This window comes from Vombatus ursinus, unplaced genomic scaffold, assembly GCF_900497805.2.
Source record: "Vombatus ursinus unplaced genomic scaffold, bare-nosed wombat genome assembly UNPS02014812.1, whole genome shotgun sequence".
In the NCBI taxonomy this organism is placed as follows: Eukaryota; Metazoa; Chordata; class Mammalia; order Diprotodontia; family Vombatidae; genus Vombatus; species Vombatus ursinus.
Window position 1 is genome coordinate 767,864 of NW_020954590.1, and position 22,800 is coordinate 790,663.

The 22,800-nt window shown below is 34.8% G+C and overlaps 1 protein-coding gene across 1 annotated transcript in view; it reads left to right on the forward strand.

Moving 5' to 3' along the window:
• Positions 1-22,800, forward strand: part of LOC114054218 (trimethylguanosine synthase-like) — a 59,019-nt gene that overhangs the window by 19,660 nt on the left and 16,559 nt on the right. Inside the window, exons 7-12 of the mRNA XM_027877390.1 lie at positions 8,994-9,168; positions 10,907-11,219; positions 13,776-13,925; positions 14,885-15,028; positions 18,925-19,141; positions 20,008-20,086. Coding sequence (XP_027733191.1) covers positions 8,994-9,168; positions 10,907-11,219; positions 13,776-13,925; positions 14,885-15,028; positions 18,925-19,141; positions 20,008-20,086 — 1,078 coding nt within the window. The remainder of the gene's footprint in view (positions 1-8,993; positions 9,169-10,906; positions 11,220-13,775; positions 13,926-14,884; positions 15,029-18,924; positions 19,142-20,007; positions 20,087-22,800) is intronic.

The following is a 22,800-nucleotide window of genomic DNA, read 5'->3' on the forward strand; positions in this document are numbered from 1 at the left end:
ACATGGTTGTAAATCTAAGTTTAGTTAAGTTCATGATAAACTACTTAAAATTTAATATACTCAGCTGTACATTAAACATTTTTAAAGCATGTTCTGTGTGTCAAACTCAGCTAGGCATTGCAAATACAAAGAGAAAAACCCAACAGTACCCACCTTTAAGGAGCTTATGTTCTATAGGGGGAAAACACCCTGTACAAAAATATAAATACAAAATAAATTCAGAGTAATTTTGCATAGGGATTTAGTCATGGGCTTCATGTAAGGTGGTACTTGAGCAAAGCCTTGAAGAACTCTAAAGACTTGGTGATATGGGATGAGTAAGTAATGAATTCTAGGCACAGAATAAGGTCTATGCAAAGACATATTGATGAGAGCTAGAATGTAAAATATATGAAAGAGAAAGGGATACTTTCAGCCTGGAAAAGTAAGCTAGAACCAGAAGAAGGATTTAAAAGTCAAAAGAGATTGTATTTTATTCTAGATCCACTGTACCTTCTTCATTAAGTGAGTAACATGTAATGTACCTTTGCCTTAGGAGTATCAGTTTGGCAACCATATGTGGAGGGTGGGTGAGAGGGGAGAGGGTATAGTTCTGCTCCTACTGTGAGTCACTTCATTTCTTTGAGATCTCAGTTTTTTTCCTCATCTGTAAAATGTGGGAATAGATCTCAGATACCATTGCCAGATTTCTGTAACTATAAATATCCCATTTCCCTATTTAATTTCATTGTAGAACTACAGATTCATTTGTTCACTAAGCGTTTATTGGTCACTCAATATGTACGTAACTACTGAGTGCTAAGGGAACTACAAAAGAAATCTAAGGCATTATCTCTGTCTCCTAGGAAACAACAATAAAATTTGGAAGATGGTATATACACCAATAAGTTTTGAGTAGTATATTATTAGTGCCAAAATGAGCAAGAACAAGAAGTACTGTTAGACTTCAAAAAAAAAGGACCCTGTGAAGAAATACCTGGACCTTAAAGGATGGATAAGATTTGGATAGACAGAAGGAAGAGAGAGACTGGCATTAAATGGAAGGTGAACACTATTCCTTCGAGTTTCAACTCAGATACTACCTTCTGAGGTCTTTATCCAGCTCCCCAGCTGCTAGTGCCTTCCTCTCTGGGATTATCTCCCTAGATTCTACTCTGTCTCTCTCCCCATCCCTCTATGTACTTATTTACATGTGTTCTCCTCCATCAGAGCTCTCTAAGGCAGCATTGTTTTAACTTTCTTTGTATCAACAGTGCTTAGCGCAGTGCCTTGCACACAGTAGGTGCTTAATAAATACTTTTAAACAAAGGTTTGGAGTACCTCAAGAGTGAAGTACAAACTAAAGTTGGCATTTAAAACCCACAGTCTGCCATCAGGATTTTTTTTCAGGCTCATGTCACATAACTTCTCTTTATATACTATTTCAGTTGAACTGGCCTACTTGGCATTCCATTTCCTACTTCTGCACCTTTGTACAGGATGTTCCCCATGTTAGTAGCACAGTATTTCCTCACCTCCAGGTTTAGTTGTTGGGAAATTTTTCTTCATTACCCTAGTTATGAGTATTACAATAATGAAGTACTAGTTACGAGTACAGCTTCAAATTGTCATACACACACACACACACATATTTATGTGTTGTATTACACAGTACAATATAAGCCATTCGAAGGTAGGGACTGTTTTTCCTTTTGTGTCTTTGTATCCACAGTGTCACCATTTCTTTTGGATTATTGGCATGCTTTATACCGTCTTTAGCAGTCAGTTAAAATGCATATACGTATGAGGTAAAATTTAACTACTTAGATCTTAAGACCATTCTGTTGCTTTTTTATACACTTATCTCATGCCTCTAGAAACATAGCAGAATTAGAAGAGACCTTCTAGTCCAACTGAGGAAACTGAAGCCTAGGAAAGTTAAATGACTTGCTCAAGATCACATAGGTAATATATGACTAAACCAGGAGGTAAACCTGAGTCTTCCAACTCCAAAACTAGTAATTTTTGCAATGTATCTCAGGCAGTCCTTTTAGTGTAATTTGCTCATTCTGCCATGTCCTCGGTTGAGGAAAGTGCTAACCAATTTGTAAAAAGTAAAGACTGATGATTCATTGGATAGAGCACTGGCCCTGGAGTCAGGAAGACCTGAGATCAAATCCAGCCTCAGACACTTATTAGCTGTGTGATCTTGGAAAGTTACTTAACCTCTATTTGCCTAGGAGACAGCTAGATGGTTCGGTAGGTAGAGTGTTGGGCCTAAAGTTAGGAGCACCTAGTGGCCTCATACACTTGCTAGGTTTGTGAACCTTGGCAAATCACTTAACCTCTGTTTGCCTTAATCCACTGGAGAAGAAACTGGCAAACCATTCCAGTATCTTTACCAAGAAAACCTCATGGACAGTAGGTTCCACAGGGGTCTTGAAGAATCTGACACAACCAAACAACTGAACAACAATTATCCCAAACTAAATAAAATAGGAAGGATTATTTCATTTTAGGAGAAGATTCACAGCAGGATTTATTTTAAATCTTTCTTTCATTTATTATTCATTTGTAGATCATTAACTCATTTATGGAGAAATAAGAAAGTAGAGAAACCTATAGCTGAAGAATTGGGAACCATGAGAAATTTTAGAAGTTAAAATAATAGTAGCTTAAGCACTTTAGTGTTTATATACACATGTATGTTGCATATGTACATAATGTGTGTGTATATTAATCCCTGAGTGATAAGGAAATTGATACTCTGACTTGCATATTTATTACTTGGCTAGTAAAGTAGCCAGAATTATACCCAAACTCAGGTCTTCTAACTCAAAATTGTGTTCATTCCATTTGCCATATAATTTAGAAATATTTTAGATATAACAGAATCTAAGGGAAAAATTCTGAATGCCCTCTCTTGTCTCTCCCTTCCCATCCCCCCACCCCCCCCAAAATAAAGAAAACTTGACTCCACATAATTTTTAGAGTGTATATGTTTAAAAAAAAATAAGGTAAAGATGTAAAGATCTTAGGGGGGAAAATCATTATTTCAAGAGGGACTTGATACTGACAATTGTACGTAAGTTTTCAGAATTCTGTTAAAACAATGGCTTCTAATAAGAGTTATGGCGAATTATTGGAAGGAATGATCGCCTCTGTGCCAAGTTGTTATTTAGGAATTCAGAACAGCTACACAATGGCAAGTAACTGAGAAAACAACCAAAAAGCAAAAGGGGAAGGGAATTAAAGTCCTCAGGAAAAAGTCACTTCACAGAAAATGGAAAAAGAAATTAATAACTAAAAAAAATTTAGAAGTAGCACAACTTCAATTAGATTTTAGACCTTTACAAATAGAGGCAACAAAACTAGAGGATAAAGCTCAGTAAGATAACCTAAAAATTCTTGGTTCTCCAAGAGAATATGAAGAAACAAAATCTGAATATATTTCAAGAAGTAGTACAATAAATTTTCTTAGAAATGATAACAGAAGGCAAAATATAATTTCATAGAATCAGGAATGTACTTTCTCCCCCAATTGAATTCACACAAGAATATAGACATCAGACTGCAACAGAAAGGAAGGAAAGGAAAGGAATAAGTCACATCAACAAAAAACTAATTTTCATAATATCAAAGGGTTTCTCATCCAGAATGAGATATGAAAGGAGAAGCTGAGGTGCGATTTAGTAGAAACAAAGCTCACTCTAAGATTGCTTATTTAGCAAAATGAGCATATTGTTGATGAGATTTTTTTTTTTAGTGTATCAAAAAGAGCAGAACTTATCAGGGCCTTTGACACGCAAACCAACCATGAAGCAGAAACTTAACAAGGTAAACAAATCTTTACAATAAGGAATTAGTAAATTGTGACTCAAAGTACTTAGATAGAATTTGAGACTTTACTAATTTCTAGGTTAACCTCTTCAGAGAGAGAATTCACCCTCTATCCTGGCAGCCCATTCCATTTTTGACAGTTCCAATTGTGAGGCAGTTTTTCCTGATGTCAGCATTTTTTAACTTCTACCAGTTGTTCCTCATTCTGCCCTCCATGAAAAAACAAGACTATCCCTTTTCTACATGATAGTTCTTCAGATACTTGTAGACCACTATCATTGTCTTTCATAAAGTGTCCTTTTCTGGCTAAACATCCAAAGCTCCTTCTGTGGCAAGAACTTGCAACCTTTCTCCATCCTAACTGCCCTCTTCTGGAGGATCTCCATCTTATCAGTGTCCTTAAACTGAAACCAATCCACCCAATGTGGTCTGATTAGGACTGGGTACAGAGAGACTTTCCTTATCCTGGAAGATATGGTTCTTTTTACATATTGAAAGGTATAGATAGGCTATTGTTAATTTGATGTTCCACCTTTTAAGGAGGACACTGGGAATTAGTTGCTGGGAATTGAGTGAGAAAATTCCATTTAAGGAGAACAGCAGAAAACCAGAAAATCATTATGTAATTCATGTGGGTACCAAAGGTATAAAAATGATGGACTGGAATGAGCAATTCCTAAAATACAGTCAGTCCTGCCAAGAATCAGCAAAAGACAGAAAGCTTTGAAAAGAATCCCAGGATCAGTATTTTGCTTTTATTCATTTGGTGGGGGAAGGGAATATGACAGTGAACTATGTAGAGTCAAGAATTTCTCTTCAGGAAACAAGATGTACTATATTGTTAATCTTAGGCTATTAAAAAACAATGTAACAGTATTACAGAAGGTAAAAACCCAAACAAAAATTATATCTCTGAATGTAAATGGATTTAATTTACCTTTAAAAAAGAAGGTGGTTCCAAAATAGATTAGAAAATAAAATTTAATATTGTTACTTCTAGGAAACACATCTAAAGTATAGATCAAACTATAGATTTAAAATGAGAGAATGGAGTAAAATTTCTTTGCATTTGCTTCCTACAAGGAAGTTGCATTGTAATACTATTATATGCTAAAGTTGAAATGAAAATAGTATTGAAACTGGTAAACTATATCATATTCATTAGTGCTATAGACAGCACAACTATGAATATTAAATATATATGCACCAAATGACATAATAACTAAGTATTTAAAGGAAAAGCTTAATTTTTTAAAAATTCTGTTAAAATTTTTCAAAATGAAAAAAAGATTTGAGGAGTAGGGGATTATAGGTGTAATACTTTATTGTTACTCAAATTGACAACTGAAGCAAAAGACAAAGAAGAAATTATAGATTTGAAGAGAATGTTGAAAAAACTTAATTTGGTAACTCTATATAAAGACAGTCAATTTAACCCTTAGAGATTTTAATTTTTACTCTTAGCACTGAAAGTAAATGATACCTCTAGGATATAAAGAATTTGTCATTCATAATGAAGAAAGGCAGAAATCTTAAGAAAATCTTAATTTAAATAGTAAATGGTTTGGTCTGAATGTAACTCAACCCTAAAATAACTTTGAAAGGAAAAAAAAAAGTATAAAAATATACACCAAATAATAACAGTGATTATTAATCACAGTTGAGGAGGAAATGGTAGCTTACATTCAAATCATTGTGGCATATAAGAAGTCCTGGTTAGCTAAAATCAGTCAGCAAGTATTTATTGAGTGTATAGTTCATGTTTCACACTCCACTAAGGTCTTAGAGTAATTTAAGATGTATGTTCAGGGAGCGTGACACATGAAACAGAAATTAGATTTGAACTTTATATGCTATAACACAATGAAAATAGTAATAAATAAATTAATATAAACAAAACATGTATACCTTAATAAAGCCTTAAAATGATAATGTGTGCAAATAATGAGCAAAGACCAAATGTGGGAAGAATAAAAAACAGTTAACAATGATAGTCGTAATATGGCATACCAAAATTGATGGAATGTGACTAACACAATGATCCTATGTAAATTCATAACCCTAAACACTTAACTAAAAAAAGAGAAAAATAAGAGAAAGTTGTTTTATCTTAAAGACAGAACAAAAAAAACTGAACTAACAAAATAATTTTCAAGACCAAGAAAATTGAAACTATTAGGTGAATTAATCAAAAGAAAGAAAAGACCCAAATTACCAAAAGGAAATAATCACAGTAAAGGGAGAAGAAATAAAGTTACCTAAAACTATTGTTATATAACCATAAAGTAAAATTGAGTTGAGATAGATGAAGATCTATAAAAATGAAAACTACACAGATTGGCAAAATCTGATTAGGAGATAAGAACTATTTATAAACCAATAATATAGAATTTTCATAGCAAAATTATTAAATAAAATTCTGGTAAACAGGTTTTACAAAAAAAAAAAAAGTTGGCTTTTTACCAAGAATGCAAGGATTTGAGATTTGTTCAAAGCAATAAAATTATTTGATTGTGTCAGTAAATATATTTAAAGCTTTCATTAACTTACAACCCTCATATTAACACTGAAAAGTGTAGGGATAGAAGAACCTTTGCAATACCTAACATGACAAGGCATCTTTCTAAAATTAAGAACTAGCAATATCGGAACAACACTAAAAGCTTTCCCACTAATAGGGCTAAAGTAAAAAATGCAGATTGTCTCCATTATTTTTAGAAAAAATAGCTGTAGCAACAAGACAAAAAAAGGAATAAGCATTAGTAAAGAACAGGCAGAAAGATTATCTCTGTGGATAATAAGGTAGTGAACTGAGTGTTTGACTGGGAATCAGCAGCCACTTTGGCTGCTTCATAGTTCTATTATAAGTAAATCACTTCTGAACCTCAGTTTCCTTATCTGTAAAATGAGGGTGATCATACCAGCAATACCTACCTTAGAGGATGATTGTGAAGCTCAAATCAGTTAATGTATGTAGAGCTCTACAAACATGAGAATGCTGGAGAGGTGACAGCCACAAAATATAGTTGAAATATTAAATAGCTTCAGCAAGGTAGCAGAATACAAGATAAGTTCACAAAAATCTCCAGTGTAGGCAACTGTTTAAAACATATCTAGGGATTTTAAACTGATGAAATATCAGACCCTTCATGTATGAATCTAGAAACAGAATTGTGTCATAATTTAGAAGAATTCAGAGAAATAATTCATATTACACAATGAAGCAGAGAATAAAAGTAAAGAAAAATTATTACAATATTAACAAAATTCATATTAAATACAGTTGGTGATGATACTGCCATAAGCTAAAGCAAATAGGCTTCCTGTCTTAACAAAACACCAAATAATAAGCTTTTGCAATCACTTTTACTTATTTGTAGAGATTATGTATGGACATTTCTGGTTTTGTTGTAACAATTATAGTAAGATAAAAATAAATTAATGATAGAATTTTTTTACTTGATAACTTATACAACATTACTATTAGTTGTATGTGCCAAATTAATTATTTGCTTGGTCTCGTATTAAAGTTCAACCCAAATTAAAATGATCAGAAAGTTCACATAACTGTGGAATGAATATAGCTTCCTCAGCTAGGGTGCACTGTAAATAGCGCTTAACTCAGAGTCAAGGAGACTGGGTTAAAATCCGGCCTAAGGCATTTATTAGCTGTGTAACCCTGGGCGAGTCATTTATCTTCATTCAGTCTTGGCTTCCTTATCTGTAAAATGGGGATAATCCTCCGAGGTTTGTTGTTGGGATCAAATGAGATAACATGTCCAAAACATATTGTAAAGCACTATACAGCACTATGTCAATTCTAGCTGTAATTATCATAATGACCATCACTGCTCATTTCAGCACCTCTATAAGATGGTGGCTCTGGTGCTGGATGGGATCTCAGAGCCGGTCTAGTCCAGCCCCTCATTTTGTAGTTGAAGAGATGGGTCCCCAGAGGTTAAGTGATTTACCCAAGGTCACACAGGTTTTGACTGTCAGGAATTAGATTTGAACTTAGGTCATCCTCTGATTTTAAAGCGAATACTGTTTCTGTCATACTAACCCTCTTGAAACATTGAATACTTTGTCACTGCAATGTCTAAAATTGCTCTTTAATCAACTTCAGAATATTAAATTATATAAAATAGTTCATGTTAAATATATTGAATTGTATTCTAATTTTTTTAAATAGTAAACTGGTTTGGTCTGAATGTGACTCAACCCTAAAATAACTTTGAAAGGAAAAAAAAAGTATAAAAATATACACCAAATAATAACAGTGACTATTAATCACAGTTGAGGAGGAAACGGTAGCCTACATTCAAATCACTGTGGCATATAAGAAGTCCTGGTTAGCTAAAATCAGTCAGCAAGTATTTATTGAGTGTATAGTTTATGTTTCACACTCCACTATGGTCTTAAAGTAATTTAAGATGTATGTTCAGGGAGCATGACACATGAAAGAGTGATGAGTAAAATATGGTCTTTTGTTAAAAGTGTTTAAAATTGAGTGTGTTGGTACTCTAGGATTTCAAAGGATTAATCATTTAGGGTAGGGAAGACCAGAGAAAGACAGACAGACTCTTAAATACTTTGGATAAATAGAAATTTACTACACTTTATTTTGTGACTTAAGGTTAGTTTTACTTCAAGAATTTTGTGACAACTTGAAGTAATTAAAGATAACCCTATCTGACTTGTTGTGAAACCAGATTTGGAAATTAGTGCTATAGGGCAAAATGTTTAAATGTGTATTCACACTAAGGGTCTGTAAAATTTTGCTGTTAGTGAGTTTTGGTATTTTGATTGCATTTTTTTTTTAAGGGTATGACTAGTCCTCCAGCTTATTGTTAAGCAATATGTTCATATTCCAGCTTGCTGGTTTAGTTTTCTTTTTTTTAAACCAATAAGCTAAATCTTGAAAATAATTAGAAATGAATGAGTCTCGTCTGTATTGTTTACATGTTTATGTATGGTTTTATCTTAAAAACAAAATTAAAACCCTTGCTGCTTCTGGTCAAATTAGGTACAATGTTTAAAGGGCTTTGCAGACATTAAAATATAATATAAATGTTAGGAAAAATATCAGTGAAAAAAGTTTTAAGTTATAATTCCTGTGTATCATTTCCTAATATGAACTCTTAGCCAGCTAATGTCTTGATTTTTGTTTGCAGATATGGTGGAATTTCACATTTTAGTCGTCGAAAAGTTAAGTACCTAGAGAAAGATGTGAAACATAAAACACAATTTCTAGACATGCGAAGACAAGTAAATACAAAAAACAAACATATCTTTTTTCCTGAAGAGTCAGAAAGACCATCTTCTCGGAAGAGTAAGACTTTGAGTAAGGTATAACTAAATTGTGATTTGTGTAGCTAGAATACCCTCTCCAGTTATTTGGACCTTCTTTATTTCTGTAAAGGATGTTTTGCATCTTTGGTGTGTCTTAGTACATTAACTTTCAGGGAAAAAATTAATATCATTATTTTAATTAATGAGATTTGAACCCAGATCCTCTGACACTATAATCCATGCTCTTTGCACTTTACCACATTGCATTCCTCCTCAAAGAACATCTTCAAAGGCTTTGTTTCCAGTTTTTTGTTTTATTTTGTTTCCACTATGCTCAGTCTGACCTGTTAGCTATTAGGAAGATTAATTTTACTGTCAGTGATGATACCAGTCATGTAAGAAGGGATAAATTCTGAGCTCGAGGCTTAATTAAGTGTTTACCTTACGTTGTCTTTATTAGTTTTTAGAAACCAGTATTCATTCAACCTACCATATCACTGATTTCGTTCTTTAAATCAATCAAAAAGCATTTATTATTAGTTAACATACTATGTCCCTGGCACTCTGCTAGGCACTGGATACAGAGACAAAAATGAAATCATCTCTGCCCTTAAGAAGCTTCCATTATATTAGGAAATACACATATAAGTAATTGTAAGATATATACAAAATACCCAAATTTTGTCCCATTTATCTTTGATGCTAGTTAAGACATTTAGCATAGTTTCTTTCCAGGATGAATGAATGAATGTAAAAGTATTTAATAAGCATTTGAAGTACCTGTAGAAAAGTTGAGACATACCTTGCTTTTAAGGAGTTATTAACCTAATGGAAGAGACAGCACGTATAGGAGGTTCAATGGTAATGCACCGTTAATGTCATTTTTACAATAAAACCTTATCTCTTTATGATATTGAACCATTTGACAGTGCAAAGGACTCTGTTGATAACAACTTTCTTTTCTTGGTCTTCAGTATCTGTGGCTTCTGAGGAAACAGAGGCTTATGCCCTGCTAAAGCAGTTTTCAGGTCGCATCTCCACAGGGGCTTTTTCAAACCTGGATGACTACTGCAGGGGTGGTGCTGGGCTCAGAGTCCTGAACTATTTCCATTGAGGCCTCAGGGACGGTAGTAGTTAAAATAGTGACAGTGTTTTGACTCACTAGGCCACTTCTGTTCTCTCTTTCATGGCCCCTTGCTCTTTTATATAGGCTGGTTTGCTTGTCCTGTATGTAATGAACTGGTCAGTAGTTGGTGGTGATTGTTGGCCTTTTATCCACAGGAGTTATATCCCTGAATGACAGCTAGGGAGAAGGATGGGGTAGAGGTAAATTACACTGGAAGCCAAGCTGTTGATGGGTATAAATCTATATAACATTCCTCTTGAAGGGAAAAGATTATCTGACCAGAACTTCCTAAAACATCCATACATAACAATAAAAGTAAGATGGCATTATAACTACTCTATAGTAAGTTTTCTTTACAGTAGGCCATTTTTAGCAACTCTTGATGCCTTCTTTCTTATACTAGAGATATGTAATGGATCATGGTGGGTTAGAGTAGTGAATTGGTAAGAATTGCTTCAGTGGATTATGTTGAATCAAACAGTGTTCACTTGTCATTAAAATATTCTTGTTAGAATTCTTTATTTTTCTGTAAAACATTGAATTGAATTGAAATTGAAAAAAAACATTCTGTAAAACAGTTCAAATATCAGTAATGTGAGAGAAAACATTCCGTATGTGGGTGGATTATTATGACTGCATCTATATAGCATGTATGTGACATAATTCCAGGTGGAAAAATTCCTCAAATGGATTAATGAACCAGTGGAGGAGATACCATCACAGGACCCTCAGGATGATGCACAAGACACTTGCTCAAGCAGTGATTCAGAAGAACAAGAAAGATCTGTTACAAAATGTGATAACCCTTTTGAGATTAGTCATTTGGAACCTGTCAAGTGTGATGCCTTTTCTTCAACCAATGAATTTGAACTGGAAAATAAAGAGGACAACAAAACAACTGTAACAGAAGAGCAAAAATGTGTTCCTGAAAGGCAACTGGTTACTGTTGGTATTCCAGATTATCTGCAAGTGGAAACAGATGGTAAGAACAAGTGTACTCATTTGTAATAGATTTAGAAAAATATTTACTGTGGTATTCCAAGAACTGATGTTTTCATCAGTATGGATACTCTTTGCACCAGCACAGTTCATACCATAAGCCATGGGTTATTTCTGCTCCATGTTTGAGTATCAGACTTTATTGGAGGTGGATAAGATACAGGACAAATATATTTCCCTGGTATTAGCTTTTCCATTGATAACAACTAATCAGTCAATAAACATTTATTAAGTGCCTATTATATTCTAGGCAGTGTGCTAAGCTTTGAGGATACAAAGAGAGTTAGGCCAGTCCCTGCCTTCAAGGAGCTTACAGTCTAATGGGGGAGATAACAGGCAAAGAGTTATATATGGACAAGTTATACATAGGATAAGTAGGAAATAATTAAAAGAGGAAAGACTCTAGAATTAAGAAGAGTCAGGAAAAACTTTGTTTAGAAGATGGTATTTTATTTGGACCTAAAGGAAGCCAGGTAAGCCAGTAGGCAGAGATAATAAGGAAGGAGAACATTCCAGGCATGGGAGACAGGCAGAGAAAATGCCCAGAGCTGAGAAAAGGCATATGTGGAACAGCAAGGAGGCCATTGTCACTGGATCAAAGAGTACATAATGGTCAGTAAGAAGGCTGCAAAGGTAGGAGGGAACTATATTATAAAGGTCTTTGAATGCCAAACAGGATTTTGTATTTGATGCTGGAGGCAATAGGGAGCTGATGGAGTTTATTGGCTGGAGGTGGGGGTGGGGGGGGTGACATAGTCAGACTTGAACTTTAGGAAATCACATTGGTAGCTGAATGAAAAGAGACTTGAGGCAGGCAGGCCACCTGCAAATTATTGCAATAGTCCAGGTATGAGAGCCAGCACCAGGGTGGTGACAGTGGTAGCAGTGTCAGAGGAGAAAAAGGAGTATATCCAAGAGATTTTTGCAAAGGTGAAATTGATGGGCCTTGGCAATAGATTGGATTTGGGAGAGTAGGAGATAGTGAGGAGTCCAGGATGACTCCTAAATTGTGAGCCTGGGTGACTGGAAGGATGGTAGTATCAGTGACAATAAGAGGGAAGTTTGGAAGTGAGAGGGGTTTTAGGGGGAAAGTTCAATTCAGCTGTCTGAAAAGTAATTGGAGATGGAAGACTCCAAGGTCAGTGGAGAGGTCAGGGTAGGATAGGTAAATTTGAGGATCATTAACATAGAGATGGTAGTTAAATCCATGGGAGCTGATGAGATCACCAAGTGAGGGAGTATAGAAAAATAAGAAAAGAGAGCCCAGGACAGAAGTGTGTGGGAAAGGTATACTTAGTTCAGCGTAATCTGGATAAGGCTCCAGCAGGACTACTGCCTTTTTGTCTTTCTTCATTTAAAAAAAAAAAAGGAAGAAGTGTAAGTAGATGGTTATTGGCTTATGTTGGTATGCATTGTCATTGCAGTCTTCACTCACTCAGCCCTCTTTGGGACAAACAAAAATAGTAACACTTTGGCACAGAATGTGGGTAGGATCTATCATGACTTTGAAGACAGTGCTTACTTGTGGTGAAAGTTCACCTTTTTTTTTTAAAAGAAGAAAAACAGTTTAGCAAAAAATGACAACAATAACAACACAGTGATTTACCAGTAGTTCCCTACCTCTGCATTTAAGGAATTTTTCAATTCGTCTCCACAGCCAGGTTTGGTATTATAATTACATAGCAGTCTGCTTCAATTTTTTGTTACATTTACATTGTTATAGTAATTGTGTATACAGTTTTCCTGGTTCTATTTTATGTTGTTTTGCATCAGTTCATAAAAGTCTACATTTGGTGCTCTGAATTCTTAATATTCATTGTGTTTTATGCTGTAGCATATCCCATTATAATCATGGCCATAATTTGTCTAGACTTTCCCTAAACAATGGGTGCCTGTTTTGTTTGTTTGTTTTCAGTTCTTTGCTGTCATGAAAAGTGTTGCTATGGCTATATTTTGTATAGAGAGCCTTTCTATCTTTGACCTCAATGGTCAGGTCATGTCACCAAGCATGTATGAAGCACCTGCTATATGTAGTAGGCATTATGCTAAGGACCTGAGTATATGCCTAGAAATGGAATCTCTGGTCAGAAAGTGTAGTTATTTTAATCATTTTGTTTTAGTATAGTTTCAGAATGGTTAGACCAATTCACAGCTCAACCAATGAAGTATTTTTTAAGTTCCTTCCTTGGGCTAGACATTCTAGCACTGGGAATGCAAAGGAAAAGGTAATCTGTCTAGTGGTGGTGTTCATCCCATCCCCACCACACCTTCTTATCTATGTCCTCCCACAAAGACTTTACAAAAGATACAGAATCATACATACATGCATAGTTTATTCCAGATAGCTAAGGAAAGAATTAACTTGCTTTGACTTAGGAACTCAGTAATATCAGTTAAGGAAAACAGATTTTATTTTTTGCTGACAGTATACAATGAAGATATTTTGTTCTGTTATTTTGGATAGTTCTCATGTACTATATTTGTCATAAGTGATCTTTTTGACTTTTTTCGTGTATGGATACTTTTATTACAATTGAAGCAAAGAAGAAGAAAAAGAAAAGCAAGAAGAAGAACAAAACTCTAAATCCCTTCCCTCCAGAGATTGCTGCTGTTCCTGAGCTGGCCAAGTATTGGGCACAGCGATATAGACTGTTCTCTCGTTTTGATGATGGGATTAAATTGGACAAAGGTAAAGTAATATGTGTTGATGAAATGTAAAGATTCAGATTGGCAAATATTTTGTTGTATCATTTATTTATTATATTTTTAAAAAACAAAATACAGTGACATTTAGTAGAACGTCTGATCATCCTTACCTCCTTTTTTGTAACTTTTTGGTCTGTACCTATGATTTCATTGGAATAGGGAACTCTCCATGAGGAACTCCCTCAGCCAGTGCGAGTTGCTTGGCAACAGTCATTTTTTTGCGGGGAGGATTGGGGAAGTATTAGGTCACAGAGCCATAAGTGTCAGAGGCAGGACTTGAACCTCGTTGTTCATGACTCTGAGTCCAGCTCTTCAGCTCCCCTGCCACCATCCCTACTTTGCTGGTACCTAGTTAACTAAGCGCTGAAAATTTTGAGTTCAAAACCTATTGGCTTCCACTGTAATCCTGAGTAGCCCAGCAAATTATTGTGCACTTGAATGTTTGGGTTACCTAAAAGTTGTGGCTTGTTTTCTGCCTAAATAGAATATCCTATAAGACCAGAGTTGTACACCCTCAGAAGTCATGGATGTCAAAACGAATGTTTGCTTGTAGAAGTCCCATAAAAAGTCCAAAGTCCTCTTAGCAGAGGCTGTGAGATGGGGGAGGGAAGGTGGGGAGGGGGTAAAGAAGGAAAGCTTCTATTTGAGAGGTACAGGTAGGTGGTTTGAAGGAATTGACTCCTCTTTGTTTACAAAGTTGATAGTTTCTCTGTTAATCTTAAAATGCAAGTCTAAAATTCAAAAGGCTTGAATTCTAGTCCCAGACCCTTGTTAATTATAACTCATTTTATTTGGCCTTGAATTTTTTTCTGTTTAAGTGTCTTCACAGTAATTCACAACTAAATTCATACTTTCTGAACAGTTATTTTTAACTTTATGCTTATGCTTGACCGAATTTCTTGTTGTTTTGCACAACTTAATGAGAAGTATTTTCCCCTTTAGAGGGCTGGTTTTCAGTTACACCTGAGAAGATTGCTGAACACATTGCTGGGCGTGTCCATCTGTCCTTCAACTGTGACATTATAGTGGATGCATTTTGTGGAGTTGGAGGCAATGCCATTCAGTTTGCCCTAACAGGAAAAAGAGGTAATCAACTATAAGACAGAAAACTGTTTTCCTTCAGTTTGTCTCTATATGTATTTGCTTCAAACAATTGAAATGTCAGCATCTTGTATTACTCTGTGTTCATATGTTAGTCTGCAGTGCTTATAGTGAAGCAACTACTAAAAATATTTGCAACCACTTTTAACTATGTCATCCTTGACATAGAAAAATAGTTTCTATTTTAAACAATAGTTTCTTGTTTAAACAAAAGATAAACTTAAAATGTCTTAAATGTTTGTTCAGTTTAGGTGGTTCTATAAAGAACAGATAGTAACATAGCTAGGAAAATATTTAAGTAATTGTCTCAGGCCTGTATAGCAATCATGAGATTTAGCTGGGATTTCATAAGAGAGTCCAACCAATAGTGTGTAAAGTAATAGGCCTTTGTTATTATGCCTTTAATTCACCCAAGGGATGGCTTAAAGCCTTAAACAGGTTGTGGAAAAGGCTTTGGAAAGCAGAAGCAATGAGGGAAGGAAGATTTCATGCAAAGGACACCCCTGGTTTTCAGTCGTGCATGGAGGTATATACGTTGAGATCTTAGTTACCACAAATACCATGGTCTGAGCAGGGTGTCTGGAAAAAGAGGGGAGTGAGAAAAGCCACCCCTGGTCTTGGTACATCCAAGTTCTCTGTCATTTCTTCTCAGTGCAAGGATGCCTAAGGTTAATAATAATAGTAATTAGCATTTACATAACACTGTGAAGGTTGCAAAGCACTTATTTAGATAATTTCATTTGATCCTTGCCAACAGCCAACCCTGTGAGACAAGTGCTCTTATACCCATTTTATAGATGAGGAATCTCAGCCTGTGAGAGGCTAAATGACTTGCCCAGGGTCACACAGTAAGTGAGGCAGGAAGGCCGACACTCTCCACTTTTTCACTTCACACCAGGACAATTCACTGAAGTGGCCCTAACGTGTTAATTTGAGGGACGAGTTTTCCACACAGGTATATCAAGTTAGTTTCCTACATATGATGTCATAGGCATGAAGATTAGGTACTGGTTAATACAGAGAGCCTAGAAATAAATAGATAGTACAAACCTAGGGTATGGAAATCTCAAGAAAAGCAGAAAGAAGGAATATGTTTCCAGTCTTTTGAACAGCCCCACAGGCAAGCTTTGTGAGCTTCAGCATATCATTTTGAACTATGAAAGGGACATTTGTAACTGGATTTAATTCTAATGCCTGAAGACTTGTACTTCTCAGTTACTCTTATGCTCTTAAGCATCACCTTTCAATGACTTTAAATGGCTTCCTCAGTAGCTCAACTAAAGTCACTCCTACACTTGTCAAGATGGTAGCCTCTGGATCTAAAATTGTATTTTCTATTCATTGTTCGCTCCATAGGAAAACAAAGTTTCTCTTGAGTCCTACTAAAACTTAATCTAGCAGATATCAGGTTGAGAAATGTTTCATAGGCATCCTAGAAACATTCCATATGGTACTTAGATGTAGGTTGAGTATTTTTGTCACCTTGTACATGTTCAGTGTTAGCTACAGATCACCCAGATGAATGGATGACAGCTTTCTTGCCACGTATTTAAAAACCATTCTCTTTAGGGTAAGCTGACGAGGTATAATGATGGCCTCCACCATTTAAAAAAAAACAAACTGCCAAGACTTCTGAAAGAAGAACTATCCAGATTGTATTCTTAACTTTGTCTCTTGGTGTCAGAGTGAATGCAAAAAAGGATACTCAGTGAATGTAATTTCTGTCTTTTAATATTTTATAGTAGTACTAGTAAAAAGTTTTGGTGTAGAGAATAAAAATCCAGAACTTAAATTCTCAGTGGATCTCATGTCTTAATGTCTTAAAAGTTGGACCCAGAAGAGGCATCATCATTCATCCTTGACGTAGAAAAATAGTTCCTGTTTTAAACAATAGTTTCTTGTTTAAACAAAAGATAAACTTAAAATGTCTTAAATGTTTGTTAAGTTTAGGTGATTCTTATACAGAATAGATAGTAATATAGCTAGGAAACTAAGTAATTTTTGTTGTCCCCAGTAAAAGAATATGCTGAATTTCTGGGGTATTAGAGGCATTCAGAAAGAGAGAGAGAGAATAAGTGAGTGAGAGAGAGAGAGAGTGTGTGTGTGTGTATGTGTGTGTGGTGTTGAAAATATCCTGCGTTCATATCAGGATTTTTCTCATTCAGAGAACTATCTAACCACCCCCAGACCCACACACTATTTATTTATTTACATGCATGTATTTGTGTAGGTAGAAAGATTTTGCACTTGGCTATGAGTTTCTTTATTCCAATAGAGATTCAATGTTTACTATTTGTCAGCAGCACTTTCATAGACCAAAGTCAGTGCTTAACAATCTCTGCTGCTTTCAGACAGATCTTATTTTCAAACTCAACTGATCAAAACACTTAGTTTTAAAGACTAGATTTAATGTTAGAAGACATTTTGCTTCTTTGCATTTTCATTAGTGTCAGCATATTTGTCATTCTGCTCCTGGACCACAAATGTAGCAAATTAAAAAGCTGATAAAGATATGATCATTTCTCTCTTACTTGTTTGTGTATCTATAACAGAAATAGGGTCAGTCCTTGTAAATGTATGGTTTTATGCAATAACTAATTGGTTGATTTTGTGTATTTTGTACAGTGATTTTATTTTGCAAAAATGTTAATGTTTCAAAGCTGTTTTTAATGTTTTGAAGCTATCATTAATAAGTCTCCATCTCATTAGGGAGTAAAGATCAAATGAGCTCATTTACTTAATGCTTTGTAAATTTTAAAGTAATATATAAACATGACCTATTGAATTTTTTTTTAGTAATTTATTTACGTGATCACCATGGAAATCATGTTTCATTTAGCCCTTCTAAATATTGCACTAGCTTTTTGGAATCCATACTTTGTGGCAAGTGCCTTGTGTGCACTTCTGTAGATAAGCCAAGGTGAGCTTATATAAGCATTGCTAATTTTGAAATAGCAGTAAATTAAGTGAAAGCAGCTTCATTGAAAACACAAAACTATAAAGTGTTTCATTAAAAAATATAAAGAAAAGAAGATTTCTATCATTAAAGGTCTTTAATTCCTTTAAAATGTTTTTTCTGGGAAAAAACTTAAACCTATCTACAGTTTTTTAGACTATTTGTGCTTTTGTTTGTTTTTTTTTTTCTTTTTGTTTTTAGAATCTCAACATTATGGACTTTGAATATCAGTTATCTTTGATTCATGGTAGTGATAAATGCTTGTTATTAAACACATTGCATGTTCATGGTAGACACAGTAAATACATGTAAATTGGTACATGTGATAGAAGAATAAGTTTGTATAAGTATCCTTTTGTTTACAAATTCAAATGGAGGCATGGGTAAATCTTAAGTAGGTAGGATTTTGTAAATACTATTGCCATGTGCTTTTGCAAAAACCTAGATAAAAGTTTTTAAAACACCAAGCCTATTTTTAATTTCCTTTTTAGTCCAACTTCTTTCGATGCCCCTTTTCGTAGCTTACTTGTGATTTACTCTGCATACCGTAAAAGTAACATGATTCGGAAAAATTTAGCAAGAGAAAGTGTATTTAATCACCATTTTGGACAGCTGAAATATTGAATGTCACAGATTAACATCATTATTCATTATTCTTCTGCATCTAATCTCTATCCCCAAACTGCCTGTCATCAAAATATTATAAAAAGTTCTTCAATCTAGCCTTCTCAGTCACAATTAAAACTGTAAATGTTTCAGTTAAATCTGCATCTTTGGTATATGTAACTGAATAAGCTAATCTTAGGCAAAGTTTTCTTTCATTCTGTAAGGATCCTTTAAAGAATTTATTCAGATCATTGCAGAGATAAAATGTCATTTCACAAGGCTCATAAAATCGACTCATTTTCCTTTTATCTTTTTTCAGTGATTGCCATTGATATTGATCCAAGTAAAATTGATCTTGCTCACAACAATGCAGAAGTGTACGGAGTAGCAGATAAGATAGAGTTCATCTGTGGAGACTTCATGCTGTTGGCCTCAGATTTAAAGGCAGATGTTGTATTCCTCAGCCCTCCTTGGGGAGGACCTGACTATGCTACTGCAGAAACCTTTGATATCAGAACCATGATGTCTCCAGATGGATATCCTTTCTAAGTCCTTGTTGTGATTTAATTTATAAATGGTGGTAAATGTTACTTTTTATTGCCAAGTTGTGTTGGGAGAAGGGTGTCAAATTTTCTGTGTGATATCTGTTGTATAACTGTTTGGAGTTTTTTTGTTTTGTTTTTGTCCAAAATAAATGGAACAAATGAAGCAGTAATTGACTTTTTGAAGCTATTGATATTGCCAGCTCCTAGGAACATAGATTTTTGAGCTGAAGAGAACCTCAGTGTTTCTCTAATCCAGTCCCTTCAATTTATAAATGAAAACATTGAAGCCAGAGAGGTTAATTATTTGTAAGCATTACCAAATAAAAGAGGTGTTTTGTAAACTGTAAAGTTCTATAAAGAAGCATTAACTTTTCCCCTTCTTTTTCTTGTTTGTTTGTTTGGTTTTTTTTTTTAAGCAGACTTATGATTTCATTGATATAGACAACTAGAACCTTCTTTCTTACTGTAACTTTCTGGGATCTACAAGGATAAGGGACATTCCCAGAGTCACATAATGAGTGTGTTATGGGCAAGTCTCCAACTCCAGTGCCAGCTGCTGCCCACTGGGCCACAGTTTCCCCTCATGTCAATCTTTGACTTGTTCTAAATCTAAAAATTTATTTGAATTCATCCATGGGTATGAGCAAATATGCTGATGGCTTGGAAGAGATTTTTGTTTTTAAAATGAGATGATACTGCTTCTATAGTAAGAATTTTGCTCTATTCATGATGATTATTATTAAATTTCAGAATAAAAGCATCTTATGTCCTAGATTGGGGACCATCTTTTAAATGACTAAATTATCATTTAGTAGAAATTAACTGGTGTCAGTTATTTTTCCTTAACTTATTTCAACATTTGAAATTTTCCGGCTATCCCAGATGATCACTAACAATATTGTGTATTTCCTCCCAAGAAATGCTGATGTTGACCAGGTAAGTTACTATTGAAGGATTGTTGATGAGTCTACCTCTGGTTTAACTATTGATTTAGTTTCACAGGTACATTATCATTAAAATGGTATTTCTCTGCAAAACTTTGTAGATCCATTGTTATAGTTACTCTTATTGCAGCACATATAATGAGTATTACATATTTACTGTGTTAAAAGATAAATATGTAACACAAGTTGATAAGATTTAGGGCTGGAAGGAACCTTGCAGATCATCAAGCCCAGCCCCCTCATTTTTACTGATGAGAGAAACTTACATCTGCTTCAGTTGCCCCTGAATAATAGGTATTCAATAACTATCGTTGAAAGGAGAAAAAAAAATCGTCTTTAGGACAGTACTGTACCATGCATGTAGCTTCCATGTAATAAAAGTTTGATGCATTTAACTCAAGAACCAAATGGCAAACACCTATCTATGAAAGTGTGGGTAGAAGAAAAAGGTATGGTAGTGAGAGACTTTGTTATGGTGAATTTTAGGGTTCATGTGCCTGCAGTTTGCTTAAGTCATTATTAGATGGGCTTTTGGGCAAAAAGACTTGGTTTGGTTTAACCCTTGAGTTTATTTGTATACCAGCATAATATAATGTTGACCAGTCCAGAAGCATAAAGGGGAGATTTACTAACAGATTCAAATTAATTCTCACATCCCCTACATCTGTGTCATACACTTGGACTTTTTCAGAAAACCCAGAAAGGAAACTCATTGTTAGGTTTCGACACCCTGCCTTCTTTCCTCAACTAAGATGATCCTGAATTGTAGTCTCAGAAAAGAGTTACCTGATCACATTATAAAATTTAGTTGGAAATAGCATCTGGATAGAATACTTCTGCTGTATTTTACAGTTTTGACCATCTTTGCTGGATGCTACTGTCTGAGCTTTTTTTGACACTGTTCTGTCCTGGTTCTCCTGCCTGTTTAATTATTTCTTAGTTTCTCTTTGTGGTTCCTAATCCAAATCATGCACCTTAACTACAAGTTTTTTCTAAGTCTTTGTCCTAACTACCCTGCTCTTGTCTGTTCACTCTCAGTGTCTTCAGTAGCTCCCATTGGTTGGATTGTGTGTATGCTAAATATTTGAAGATCTTTATAACTAATATTATTCTCTTCCCTGAGCAATCTCACTTCGGTTCCCTATTGAACATTTCAAATGGGGCTTCCCGGAAATACTTCAAACTCAACATGACTAAAAACAACTTTTCTTTCCCCTAATCCCTCCTCTCTTACAGACTTTCTTTTTTTACGTCTAAAGCACCACCATTCTTATAGTCTCCCCAGTTTGTAATTTGGCATTATCCTCAAGACCTCTCTCTCCCTTTTTTCACATATAAAATCAGTTGCCAGATTTTGCAACTTTGTTGGAAGTAAAACTATTTGTTTTTGCTTGTAAAAAGTCTTAGAACTTATACTTTATTTACATTTTCTGCCTCTAGAGGGAGTAGCAATGCTAGTAAAACATTGAGGAGAGTGGGTTAAAATAAATACTTTTTCAAGTATTTTGGTTAAGGTTTAATTCAAGTAGAAATTTTGGTAGGAAATCTTCACTTTGACTCTGCTTTTTTCCCCCCTAAAATGTCACTGGTTGCATAGGTGACATACTAACTGCTTCTTTACAAATTATGTTGATTTTCATGCCCTTTGATGTTTTGGAATTGTTTTTTAATTTGTCCACTCCCAAAACCCATTAGTTAAAATCGACCCTAAAATAAAAATATGCTCAAAAGTCACAAACTAATAAAGAAAAATCTATCTTATATATTTGCATTCTAATTCCATGAATAAAATAAAATGATATACAGATTATAAACTAGCTTTGATGGAGAGCATTCCCATTAATTTTTCCTCAGTTTGTATGTTTAGTACACTAGAACACACTAACTTCATTAGACAAATTATGGTTCTTTTTAGGTGCCAACCAAAAAGAAGGATATTTGTCTTTATTTTTGTTTTTGCTTTGTCGTATATAAATTTTAGATGAACAAGCTTTAACTTAGAAGGGGAAAGTACTATCTATTATCGCTTTACTTGTGAGTAGAGAACAAAAAGAAGCTGTGTAAAGTAGACAATAGAAGTGAAGACTATAAACCACAATATTATCATTGCCCTTGCTATTGAAGAAAAGATCATAGGCAGCTTCCAGTTTTGAAATGTCTTATGTACTAAAGTGGTTTGTGCATCTATTTAAAATTTGGAGTGCATTTATTCATAAAAATCTCTTTATAAAAGGTGATTAGATTCCTACACCTGCTCACACAAGCCAGTAATCAACTGGAAAATACAAAATCATATTTCTTCTTTCCCTCAATATTCAGAAGGCATCAGCTTGTTGTAAAGTGTGATCCTTGGTCAGAAACAGTAACAATAGGCATTCATCTGCACAGGTCATTCATAAGTCTAGTGCCCCTAGTTAGGCGGCTGTAGTTGAGAAAAGGAGGTGTGTTTATGTGTGCACCATCTTTTTCAAAAAATAGATATTTGGGGCAGCTAGGTGGCACAGTGGATAACCTCCAGCCTTGGGGTCAGGAGAACCTGAGTTCAAATCTGGCCTCAGACACATGATACTTCTAGTTGTGTGACCCTATCATTTTTACTTAACTCTGATTGCCTCACCAAAAAGGCAAACGTGTGTGTGTGTTTGTGTGTGTGTATGATTTTTTGAAAAAATAGCCATTCCTAAATCTTAACACTTTTCTCAGATC